The sequence below is a fragment of the Pristiophorus japonicus genome, chromosome 3 (assembly GCF_044704955.1).
Source record: "Pristiophorus japonicus isolate sPriJap1 chromosome 3, sPriJap1.hap1, whole genome shotgun sequence".
Taxonomy (NCBI): Eukaryota; Metazoa; Chordata; class Chondrichthyes; family Pristiophoridae; genus Pristiophorus; species Pristiophorus japonicus.
In genome coordinates, this window is record NC_091979.1 from 117207401 (window position 1) to 117220043 (window position 12643).

Genomic DNA, 12643 nt, shown 5'->3' on the forward strand with positions numbered 1-12643 from the left:
GTTTAATTTGAAGAAGACTTAGATCTTTTCTCAACTGTAGGTAAACAAGTTTTTAATCAATTACATCTTCCAGGCATATTAGCTCCAATTTTGCAATTCTGGCAAAAGTGGGATGTGCTAGACCATTGCTGACAGCTCTCAGGATGGCTGCAGTGTTATTTGCGATCAGAATCTGTTTCCCTACTTTGAATAGACTTTGACACAATAAAACGTCCTGCATTTGGCTGGGGACTGTAAAATCCAGTGAGGCAGCAGCTCTTAAAGGACTGTAATTCATAGATATTACAACACGGAAGCAGACATTTCACCACCCCATGTTCACTCCCCAGCTCCTGCCACAAATTCAGGCAAAAGGTGCCAGTGCCATCTCCTTGAATCTGGATAGGAGCATCAAGTTGGGATGCCCCCTTCCAGTTGAGGAAGCACCAGGTTAAAAGTTATTTTATGCCTTGTATGTTATGCACCAATAGGAATGGTTTATCCAATTGTGTATACACTTACTTTGGCACTCTTTCTGATGCCTCACAGCTTCTTGTGTATGCTTCACCCAAGTTCATTGGATAGCAGGTCCATATAGGCTGCACTCACTCTCATAGCAGCCTTCAACCACCGCTTGCACTTGTGCTTTCACAGAATAACATCTTTCAGCTCAAAAGTTGGACATCCAAAGTGTCATCATCAAAAGTGGGAGTTTTTCCCCTTTTTCTCCTCCCAGACAATATTTTTTCTAATAATACAGGTATTTGGCCAACATAAAAGCCCTTTTCCTCTGGCCAGTGGGACACCTCCCTGTGCTCCCTACACACATTGAACACATGCAGAGAACTTATTACATTAGTCAGAGTGGCTGATCTTTCAAGAAACAGTGAGGTCAACGTTGCTGCCTCAAGACGACCAGTGCTCACAGCACTGCTTTTGCCAGGATCACTGATTTGGAGCTATAATGTTGAAATGTTTACGATTGAAACCAGATGGACTTTACTTCTGTCATAATACATTGTATTCAAAGTTGGTGCAAACACTTGCTCCATCTGCTGTTTCTTTGGTGCTTTGTTACAAGCCCAGTTTCAGTTTTATACGAGGTTACTATTGATAAATTCTATATAACGGTCAACAATTTGATCTGGTCTTCTGGTGCTCCTAAATGTTACTTTTGACTTTTTGATATTTTGAAAATGAATTTAGATAGTTATCTCACCTTTCGTACCCATTGTGGCATCGTATGTGTACTTGGAGAGCGATGATGGGTATTAATTACAACAACGGTAATAATGATTGAACTGATGACAAAAATCATTGTGAAGAGCATGTATTTGCCAATTAAAGGCACAGCACTGGAAGTTGAAGGGATCAGCTCCACAATAACTAGCAGGAACACAGTCAGAGACAGCAAAACTGAAATACTCAAAGTCATCTTCTCACCTGCAAGAAAACCAGAAGCCAGTGCTGTAAAAACTGTATGAACCAGTAACACAGAGAAGCTTTACCATTATGAACTTAGTTACAGCTGAGATGAGAGACAATTTTCAATTGTTGGGCACCTGTTTCTCGCTTGAAAAACAGGCAGCCGACAGTTGAAAATCTGAGGGTGGGGTGGGGATGGGGGTGGGGGAACCATCAGCCATGTCATTGATGCCCTAAAACCGCCTGATGCGATTTTCAGGTGAGCCTGTAAATGAGCGAGCAGCATACACATCAATTTTGGTCGTAAGGCTGCTTAAATATGCAAATTAGGGCCCAAGCTAGTGTAGTAAGACCCTGTTTACAATTTTCAGGTACAGTCCCTTCACACTCCACTCATTTGTACCAGGCGGTGAGGGACCTAACCAGGGGCCCTTAAAGGAAAGGCCACAATTTCTGGTGGGGTGAATTTTTGTGGGGGCAGGAGGAATAGCTCGCTGCTGGCCCATGTTTAACCCCCTCCAGGATTTGCAACAAACCCTGGCCCGACCTGCCGGCCAGTTCAGTGTGGGAACGGGTAGGTTTTCTGCTCTCCCACAGCAGGCTTGTGCGGTGTCCGCAGCTCACCAGTGGCATGAAAATGAAGCCCCAACCTTAAAATGGAAAATGGTGGCTCCAGGTGGGTAGCGTTCCACTGCCTTTGTACTTTCTTCGGGCAGAAGATAAATTCCACCCCTTCCCTCACCTCATGGTCTCATAGTCTAGCATTATAGTTACAGTTTTTTTAGTTGGAAAGGCAAGTAAGTAAAATCCTGTTATGCTCACATGCAAACATTACCTGAGGAATTCATAACCAATGATCGTGGGAAAACACAATAAGAATAATAAAAGTATATATAATTTTGTAACAAAGACATAGATGATTAATTGTGTTTTTCCCACTCAGGCCTGCTCCTCTATCACTCCTTCTGCACAGTGATTGAAAGTAGCTTCAGTGGTGGACAGAATAAAATCTTATCTGAAATATTAAACAGCAGCCTACTAATAATTTTGAAAAATATTAATGTTCAGGAACAAAAACAGAATTTCTGGAAAAAGGACAATTATCTTTCAGCTTTTAGATTCTAGCATTTGCAGTTTATTCTTGTTTTAGTGTTTAGAATGTAATGATTTGAAAAAAAATCATAAGTTACCAACTGTTCATTGCTGATGCGGTAGTAATGTAGCATGCTTGCAAGGTGCCAAGGGATGTGTGTGATCATTTCATTTTACAAATGAATGCAAAGTGCATTGAAAGTGAGAGTGAATGAGTACATGGTAGTTAGATACAGAGCATTTATGAGTGAAGGCAAGGTGGGTAGAAATGGAATACATGTGAGGTGAATCCAAAGTACACATGAGACCAAGAAAGCAAATAATTGTAAAATAAATGAGAGAGACTGAGTAAATGTGATGGGTGAACAAAATAAGTGTGAGTCAATGTAGTGGAGATCATAAGTAAAGTGTTGGATAGAGAGTTTATGAATGAATATGAAGTGCAAGAGAGAGAGAATATATGAGTTACTGTAAGAAGCGTGGAAGAGAGTGCAACAAAAATTGAATTACTTAAGAGAAACTAAGAGTGAGTGTGAGATACATGGGAGAGAGGGTGGGAGTGAATGTGTGATATATGGGAGTGTGAAAGTGAATGTGAGATACATGGGGGAGAGTGTGAGAGTGAATGTGAGATACATGGGAGAGAGGGTGGGAGTGAATGTGAGATACATGGGAGAGAGTTTTTAAAAATTCGTTCTGGGATGTGGGCGTCGCTGGCAAGGCCAGCATTTATTGCCCATCCTTAATTTCCCTTGAGAAGGTGGTGGTGAGCCGCCTTCTTGAACTGTTGCAGTCATTGTGGTGAAGGAACATTCACAGTGCTGTTAGGAAGGGAGTTCCAAGATTTTGACCCGTGACGATGAAGGAACGGCGATATATTTCCAAGTCAGTATGGTGTGTAACCTGGAGGGGTATTTGCAGGTGATAGTACTCCCATGCGTCTGCTGCCCTTGTTCTTCGGGGTGGTGGAAGTCGTGGGTTTGGCCGAAGAAGCCTTGGCAAGTTGCTGCAGTGCATCTTGTAGATGGTACACACTGCAGCCACGGTGCGCTGGTGGTGGAGGGAGTGAATGTTGAAGGTGATGGTGCCAATCAAGCGAGCTGCTTTGTCTTGGATGGTGTCGAGCTTCTTGAGTGTTGTTGGAGCTGCACTCATCCAGGCAAGTGAAGAGTATTCCATCACACTCCTGACTTGTGCCTTGTAGATGGTGGAAAGACTTTGGGAAGTCAGAAGGTGAGACACTTGCCACAGAATATTTACTCTCTGACCTGCTCTTGTAGCCTCAGTATTTATGTGGCTGGTCCAGTTAGGTTTTTGGTCAATGGTGACCCCGAGGATGTTGATGCTGGGGGATTTGGCGATGGTAATGCCGTTGAATATGGTTAGATTATCACTTGTTGGAGATGGTCATTGCCTGTCACTTGTGTGGCGCAAATATTACTTGCCATTTATCAGCCCAAGCCTGAATATCGTCCAGGTCTTGCTGCAAGCAGGCATGGATTGCTTCATTTTCTGAGGAGTTGCAAATGGAACTGAATACTGTGCAATCATCAGTGAACATCCCCACTTCTGACCGTATGATGGAGGGAAGGTCATTGATGAAGCAGCTGAAGATGGTTGGGCCTAGGACACTGCCCTGAGGAACTTCTGCAGTGATGTCCTGGTGCTGGGATGATTCACCTCCAACAACCACAACACCTTCCTTTGTGCTAGGTATGACTCTAGCCAGTGGAGAGTTTTCCCTCTGATTCCTATTGACTTCAATTTTACTATGGCTCCTTGATGTCACACTCAGTCAAATGCTGCCTTGATGTCAAGAGCAGTCACTCTCACCTCACCTCTGGAATTCAGCTCTTTTGTCCATGTTTGGACAAAGGCTGTAATGAAGTCTGGAGCCTCAGAGAGCAGGTTATTGGTGAGTAAGATAGCACTGTCGACGAGACCTTCCATCACTTTGCTGATGATTGAGAGTAGACTGATCGGGTGGTAATTGGCCGGATTGGATTTGTCCTGTTTTTGGTGGACAGGACATACCTGGGCAGTTTTCCACATTGTCGGGTAGATGCCAGTGTTGTAGCAGTACTGGAACAGCTTGTCTAGAGGTGCGGCAAGTTCTGGAGCACAAGTTTTCAGCACGACAGCCAGAATTTTGTCAGGGCCCATAGCCTTTGCTATATCCAGTGCACTCAGCCGTTTCTTGATATCACGTGGAGTGAATGTGAGATAAATGGGAGAGAGTGTGGGAGTGAATGGGAAATACGTGGGAGAGAGGGTCGGAGTGAATGTGAGATACATGGGAGAGAGTGTGAGAGTGAATGGGAAATACACAGGAGTGTGGGACTGAACGTGCGCTACAATAGTGGATGATAAGTCAGAGAGAGTGCTAGTGAATGATAGATGAATGGGAGAAACCAAAATAAATGATGTTGAACAGTATTGTGGGAATTTATTTTCATCATTATCATAGGCAGTCCCTCGGAATCGAGGAAGACTTGCTTCCACTCCCAAAGTGAGTTCTTTGATAGCTGAACAGTCCAATACAAGAGCCACAGACCCTGTTACAGGTGGGACAGACATTCGTTCGGGTGGGCGGGGCTGGTTTGCCACGCACTCCTTCCGTTGCCTGGGTCTGACCTCTTCACGCTCGCGGAGTTGAGACTCGAAGAGCTCAACGCCCTCCCGGATGCACTTTCTCTACCTCAGGTGGTCTTCGGCCAGGGTCTCCCAGGTGTCAGTGGTGATGTCGCACTTTACCAGGGAGGCTTTGAGGGTGTCCTTGTAACGTTTCCACTGCCCACCTTTGGCTCATTTACCATGAAGGAGCTCCGCATAAAGCATTTGCTTAGGGAGTCGCGTATCTGGCATGCGAACTATGTGGCCTGCCCAGCAAAGCTGATCGAGTGTGGTCAGTGCTTCAATACTGGGGATGTTAGCCTGGATGAGGACACTGATGTTGGTGTGCATGTCCTCCCAGGAGATTTGCAGGATCTTGCGGAGACATCGTTGGTGATATATCTCCAGCGACTTGAGTTGCCTTCTATACATCGGCCATGCCTCAGATCCATACAGGATGGCGGGTATTACTACAGCCCTGTAGACCATGAGCTTGGTGGTTTTTAAAAATGTTCCTTATATATATTTATATATGTAGAGGATTAGGATTTATCTATGGAGACTGCTAAATTTAGGCTAAAGGATCATGAATTGTTGAGGGAAGAGCTTTTGAGGCAGATGTGAACACCTGAGAAACTAACTTGACTGAAGAGCAGAGAAAATGAGTGCAGAAGGCAAGGGGAGAAAATGCAACTAAGCAGAAAAGTGGTGTTTTATAAAATAGTACAGCTGGAACAATCTCTAACTTTAGTTTACAGTTGTATTTTAAAGTCCTGATGGAACTAAATTTGTTTTTTCCTGGAATAACAAACTGCAAAATATATTCAAATATTCTTTTCATACCTGAATCAGTTGGCAAGTAAAATACCAATCCAGTTAAAAAGGAAAAGAGCAGACAAGGGATGATGACATTCACAACAAAATAAAGAGGTAGGCGCTGCATAACAAAGTGATAGGTAATATCCAGGTAAGGAGTGGTTGGACAGCAGGTATAATACACCCAGTGCTTCCATCCGCGATAATCTTTCATTACCCACTCTCCACTCTTCATGAAGATACTCATATCTGGGCGGTCACTTTCCTGAGTAAGAACCATAACATTGTAATTATGTATTATGTTAAATCAACAGTTGAATTTTATATAAGAAATGGGACATGTACTTTTCAAGTCCCTTGTCTATCTTTTTAACAGCTCACTAGAGTCTGGGATTGTTTCCTTGCTTATGCAGTTCCAATTTTCAAAAAGGGTGACAAGTCAGATCCAAGGAACTATAGGCCCTTAGTCTAATGTCAGTTGCAGATAAGTTGCTTGATGGGATCATAAGAGATGTTCTTTATGATCACCTGGATAAAGAAAGAGTCATCGAAGACACGCAACACAGCTTCTGGAAAATAAGGTTGTGTCTTACTAATTTGCAAGAATGATTTGAAGAGGTTACTAGGTTAGTGAATGACGGTATCCAATGCCTTTGATAAGTTACCTCATAAGGATACTCTGTAAGACAGAATTTTGTGGAATCAGTAGGAAGTTGCTACAATGGATTGAGAATTGGCCGCAATCCCGTAGGCAGAAAGTAGTTATTAACACCTTGGATCTGCTTGCAGGCCAGTTACCAGTAGGATTCCACAAGAATGTTGGAGCCATTGCTTTTTATTATCTTCATAAATTACCTAGATATAGGTGTTGGGAGAATGGTCGGCAAGCTTGTGGATGGTACAAAAATGTATGCAAGTGTTAGGACTGTGGAGGAGAACAAATTTCTGCAAGCAGGTTTAGAGGCATGAGGTAAAAGGGCCAAACTATGTCAAGTGGTATTTAATCTTGATTGGTACAATTCTATGTATTTGGGAAAACCAATAATAAGTATACTTACATTTTACAGGGAACATAACTGAAATTAGTTGAGAAAGAAAAGGATGATATAATATAAAACAATGCATTGATTATACCATATTTAGAAAACTGCTTACAGTTTTGGTGCCCTCATGGAAAGGTTCAGAAGGGGGCCAAAATAATGATTCCCAACATAAACAATCTTAGTCAGATAGACTTAAAAAGCTGGTTCTATTTACTTCGAGATACATAGAAACATAGAAAATAGACTTAGGAGTAATTCGATAGAGGTCTATGAAATAGTTAAAGAGCTAGAGTGTGTTGCTACTGATAGGTTGGGGAAGTTCAGGAGTTATGTGTATAAGGGTAGAGATGGTTAGATGTTTGACGGTTCTTTTCCCAGAGGATAGTAGACCTATGCAACAAGTTGCCAGCTTGTGCAGTAAATGCTGACTCTCTGCATACCTTCGAAAGAGAGCTGGACTAGTTCCTGCCAGGGGCAGAGATCACAGGTTATAAAATACCAGGTAATATAAGCATGGTCAATGTGTTATCCTTGACTCATTTTGATTACCTAAGGGGGTCGAAAAGAATTCTCCATATATTTTCCTTGACCTAATTGACCTTGGGTTTTTAGCTGTTTTTTTGCTCCCCTGGGAGACTACATGGCTGGTGGTGGGGGGGGAAGGGAGGGGGGCAGGGGGGGCATGTCTAATCATGAGGCTTTAGGCCTCATGACAATGTGGGGCAGGCTTCATGGACCAGATGGTCTTTTCCTGCCCGTCATTTTCATATGTTCGTCTTACATCAAGCATGTTGAATTCTGTAATCGTTGTGTTGCTTTCCTATTAAATACTTTTAACTTTCATACTTCAGTGCTCAAGATGACTTCTACAAAAAGTATCACTTTCCTACTTTCAATAAACTTGCATTAAATTGTGATGTTTGGAAGCCAGGTAAACCGGCTATTTGAGATAAATCTATTTCTTTGACCTGGCCTATTACTCAAGCTGTTTAGTATAGATGACATCATTTTGTTAATCATAGAATCATAGAAGTTTACAGCATGGAAGGAGACCATTTCAGCCCATCATGTCCGCGTAGACCAACAAGAGACTATCCGGCCTAATCATACTTTCCAGCTCGAGGTCCGTAACCCTGTAGATTACGTCACTTCAAGTGCACATCCAATGTTTAAATGTTGTGAGGGTTTCTGCCTCTACCATCCTTTCAGGCAGTGAGTTCCAGATCCCCACCACACTCTGGGTGAAAAAATTTCCCCTCAAATCCCCTCCAAACCTTCGACCAATTACTTTAAGTTTACGCCCCCTGGTTGTTGACCCCTCTGCTAAGGGAAATAGGCCCTTTCTATCCACTATATCTAGGCCCCTCATCATTTTATACACCTCAATGAGGTTTCCCCTCAGCCTCCTCTGTTCCAAGGAAAACAAACCCAGTCTATCCAATCTGTCCTCATAGCTAAGATTCTCCACTCCTGGCAACATCCTCATAAATTGCCTGTGTACCCTCTCCAGTGCAATCACATCCTTCCCGTAATACGGTGACCAGAACTGCACACAGTACTCCAGCTGTGGCCTAACCAGTGTTTTATACAGTTCAAGCATTATATTCTATGCCTCAGCTAATAAAGGCAAGTATTCCATATGCCTTCTTAACCACCTTATCTACCTGGCCTGCTACCTTCAGGGATCTGTGGATATGCACTCCCAGGTCCCTTTGTTCCTCTACACTTCTCAGTGTCCTTGTTAGCCCTCCCTAAATGCATTAACTCACGCTACTCCAGATTAAATTCCATTTGCCACTATTCTGCCCACCTGACCAGTTGATTGATATCTTCCTGCAGTCCGCAGCTTTCTTCTTCATTATCAACCACACAGCCTATTTTTGTATCATCTGCAAACTTCTTAATCATACCCCCATATTCAAGTCTAGATCAATTTGCACCAAAAAGCATGTAGCATGCAAGTTCCAACTGCACAGAAGGAGACTATTCAGCCCATCAAGCTTGTGCCTACACTCTGCAAGAGCACTTCAGCTAGTCCCACTCACCCGCCCTTTCCCTGTAGCCCTGCATTTTTTTTTCCTTCAGGCACTTATCCAATTCCCTTTTGAAAGCCACAATTGAATCTGCCTCCACCACCCTTTCAGGCAGTGAATTCCAGATCCTAACCACTCGTTGCGTAAAAAAAGTTTTCCCTCATGTCGTCTTTGGTTCTTCTGCTAATCACCTTACATCTGTGTCCTCTGGTTCTCGACCCTTCTGCCAATGGGAACAGTTTCTCTCTATCTACTCTTACTATACCCCTCATGATTTTGAACACCTCTATCAAATCTCCTCTCAACCTTCTCTGTTCTAAGGAGAACAACTCCAGCTTCTCCAGTCCATCCACATAATTGAAGTCCCTCATCATACACGGCATACCAGAAAGGTTTCACTTATATTAAGGAGCTTGGGAGCCATAAAGTACTACTTTGGATCAAACGCCATACTTTATAAGAGAACACCATTATGATGATGAACTGGATTAGCCTTTATTAACTGGGAATCCACAGCTCCAGGAATGTAATTAATTATAAAATAATTGTTGACAAATGGAGGTTATCACAATTACAGTTAAAACTAACAGCATTTAAAAAAATGTTTATATATTATCTAAAATATTAATAAAGGATTAATAAAAATTACAGTATTAAGCTAAATTATAAAAACCCAGATTTTTTTTTCCAATCCAGAGAACTGATATTTATGACAGCCACATGGCCAATTACATTGTATGGGGCATATCTGATGACCAGAGACTTCATTGTGATTGTCCTGTGAAAGCAATCTGGGATATTGTAAATGTATCCGAGAATAATCACTTAACTCTGTGCTGATTTTTTCATTGTATAGTATCAATCGGTGAATGGTCAGGAATTAAATACTGAGACATGCGACTGAGCTATTTGGAGTCAAGATATGCACAAATACTTTGTATCCAAGCTTAAAAACAACAAGATTACCCAGGAAATCTCTGTCTTTTTGTAGTTTTTCTTAGCCTCAGTTTGTAAAAATTATCATGTCTGAGTAAGTTACTTTTATAGAATGAAAACAATCCTGCAATGTCATTAATACAATGCAAAATGGATGTAGCATCTTAGAGGTCTGAAACAATTTGCTTTTTCTGACATAAGAATATTAATATTCCAGCAATACAATTTTCAGAAAAAAGTAAGGCTATAAAATCCTTTTCATACATTATTTAAGATGTGGGAGTCCATGTGGAATATATGTGTATCTTTCCTTGCAAACCTAATCTTTGAGTGATGGAAAAAAGTTAAGTGTCTTTACATGCCTTTTCCCATTAATTACTTCCCAAAGGAGTATCTTAGGGATGGTGACAAAATAAGAGGGAGGGGTACTATTTTTGGTATCAAATCATTTCAAGTTTCTAATACTGTATTATAACAATGCAGTTTTTGCCACTGGAGGTTCTTCCTGAGTTTTGTAAGTTCTAGTGCCAGAAAACAGAAGCCTTACTATTTTAGTCTACAGCTTTCACAAGTCTGGATAAATATCTTCTGCGAGTCATACCCTCTTCGCCAGATCACATTCCAGTCCAGAGACCAGTGAAATATTTATCCCTCAGTTCATATATTTATTCCTGTCCTGGACAAATTAATATTGGTTTCCTCTAGTGGGCTGAGAGAAACTATAATAGAGAAAGTTAGTTTGAGGCTGTTAATTGCTCTGTATTAAAACACCATTATGACAACATCAATTAACAGGCTTCTTAACCACAACACAATGTTGTGTTCAACATTCCCCAATACTTGAAATTGTGTAATGTAATTGGAATTGTGCAATTTTCCCTATCAAATATTTTTGTTGAAACCTTTACAAATCTAGAAAATTACAAATATTTCAGATTTGGATTCAGGTTTATTGATTGTACCAGAACATCACAGAACAAATTTTCTTGCACCTGCAAATAAAGTGAAAATGCGCTACTGCTTGAGACACTTGCAGCAGCGATAATGGCTGTTGTCTTTGAAGCCTTCCGGCTGAATGCAAAAACAGCAGCTATGATGCCTCCACCTGTGATTCCTGTCCCACTGTCCTCAAAAGAAAAGAAACATACAATTTTTGGAACTGCAGGTATTTGCTGTCTGCCTTTCTGATTCAATTGGAGAGGGGCTGGGCATCAGGATTAAAGTCCATTTCTTTTGTGGACCCCTTAAAATGGGTGAACTTCTGGCACTGAGGGAGGTAAATAGCTGAGGAGCCAGTTGTGTCCCCTCTGCCTTAATAGAATACCTTCCCCCTCATTGAGCTAAATCCCAGAACTCCCCAGGCAATGTAAAGGGAGCAAAGACTAGGCATCATAGACCTCTGCCCATCTCCCTTTCCTTTGTGCCTGGGATTTCAGCATATAATAAGAACATTAGCTCTAATGAATTGTAGATGCTACATTTTTGAGTCCAAGTTATGATACTGGAGTTGTGACTAATTTAATTTATCATTTAAAACCTGTAAATAACTGATATAAACTTATTATGATTATCCTCTCTTATGGTTCACTGAGTAACTAAGAAGATACGAATGTAAGGATTAGATATAATGAATGCAGTCGAGATGTACAATCCAATGTCTAGGAATTAAAATAGCTCATGATACTGCTCACACTCCTCTATCAAAATTTCCTCCAGATATTTATCTAATTCTCTCCTGAAGTCAGCTCTTAAATCTCCCTTGGCAATCTATTACATACACTCACCATCCTTTGTGTAGAGTACTTAAACCTAAACTCTATTTTCATACACCCAGAGGCTATTTCCTCTTGCTGTAAAATCTGTGACTATGTTAAATATAGTGTGGCAGGTTTTTCTATTCCTGTGCCAGCAGCTATTGGATTGCCTAGGTGCAGCAAATATAGGAACATCTGACAGGAAGGAGCATTCCCCGAACTGAGTCTGCTAGATATTTCCATCCATAGACAAAAAATTAGACAGGTTTTCTAACTGATCTGGGCTCCCTTGTATTCGATGTCCCCAGGCGATTATCCATTGACCCTTGCTGGGCACATTTTTGGATACTGGGTGAGGTTAGGATTGGATTGTCCATATTTGAGACTTATAGACTAGGCTGATGCCTAAAGAATGGTCACTTGGACAAGGTATTGGAAGGCTGCTAGTGCCAACTGATCTGTATCCCTCTATAATTCAATACCTCCAGAAGAGGAATTAAACTTCACATGTAAAGAGGGTGCTTTGCTTTTTAATAATACTACAGCAAAAGGCTAAATTTTAGATGAAGATTTAAACATACCGGAAATATAGCAACTCTTGTACCATCGTATGTCCAGGTTCCCAGCTTCATGGTGCAATTTTGTTCGTCAAATGGGAAATGTGTTACAATAATTTCACAATAGCTTTTGAAAATTGCCGGAGGTGTCCAGACTATTTTTCCTGTATATTCCAAAAGCACTTTGGTCATATGAACAATGGCAAAATCACCATCAGCACTGTAGGAAGACAAAATGCAATTATTACTGAGTACTGTAATGCTTCTGGTAAATGGCAGCATTTAGATTAACTTCCCTGTTTATGTAAACAGTTATTTAGATAGCCATAATTATCTACAAAGATGCATTCGTTTTTTGTTAAGATCCATAGTATCACAGTCTTACAAAGATTCAA

At 41.3% G+C, this 12643-nt stretch overlaps 1 protein-coding gene across 1 annotated transcript in view; it reads right to left on the reverse strand.

Moving 5' to 3' along the window:
• Window positions 1-12643, reverse strand: part of chrna1 (cholinergic receptor, nicotinic, alpha 1 (muscle)) — a 63132-nt gene that overhangs the window by 12014 nt on the left and 38475 nt on the right. Inside the window, exons 5-7 of the mRNA XM_070874714.1 lie at window positions 12273-12468; window positions 5953-6190; window positions 1199-1422 (exon numbers count right to left, since the gene is read on the reverse strand). Coding sequence (XP_070730815.1) covers window positions 1199-1422; window positions 5953-6190; window positions 12273-12468 — 658 coding nt within the window. The remainder of the gene's footprint in view (window positions 1-1198; window positions 1423-5952; window positions 6191-12272; window positions 12469-12643) is intronic.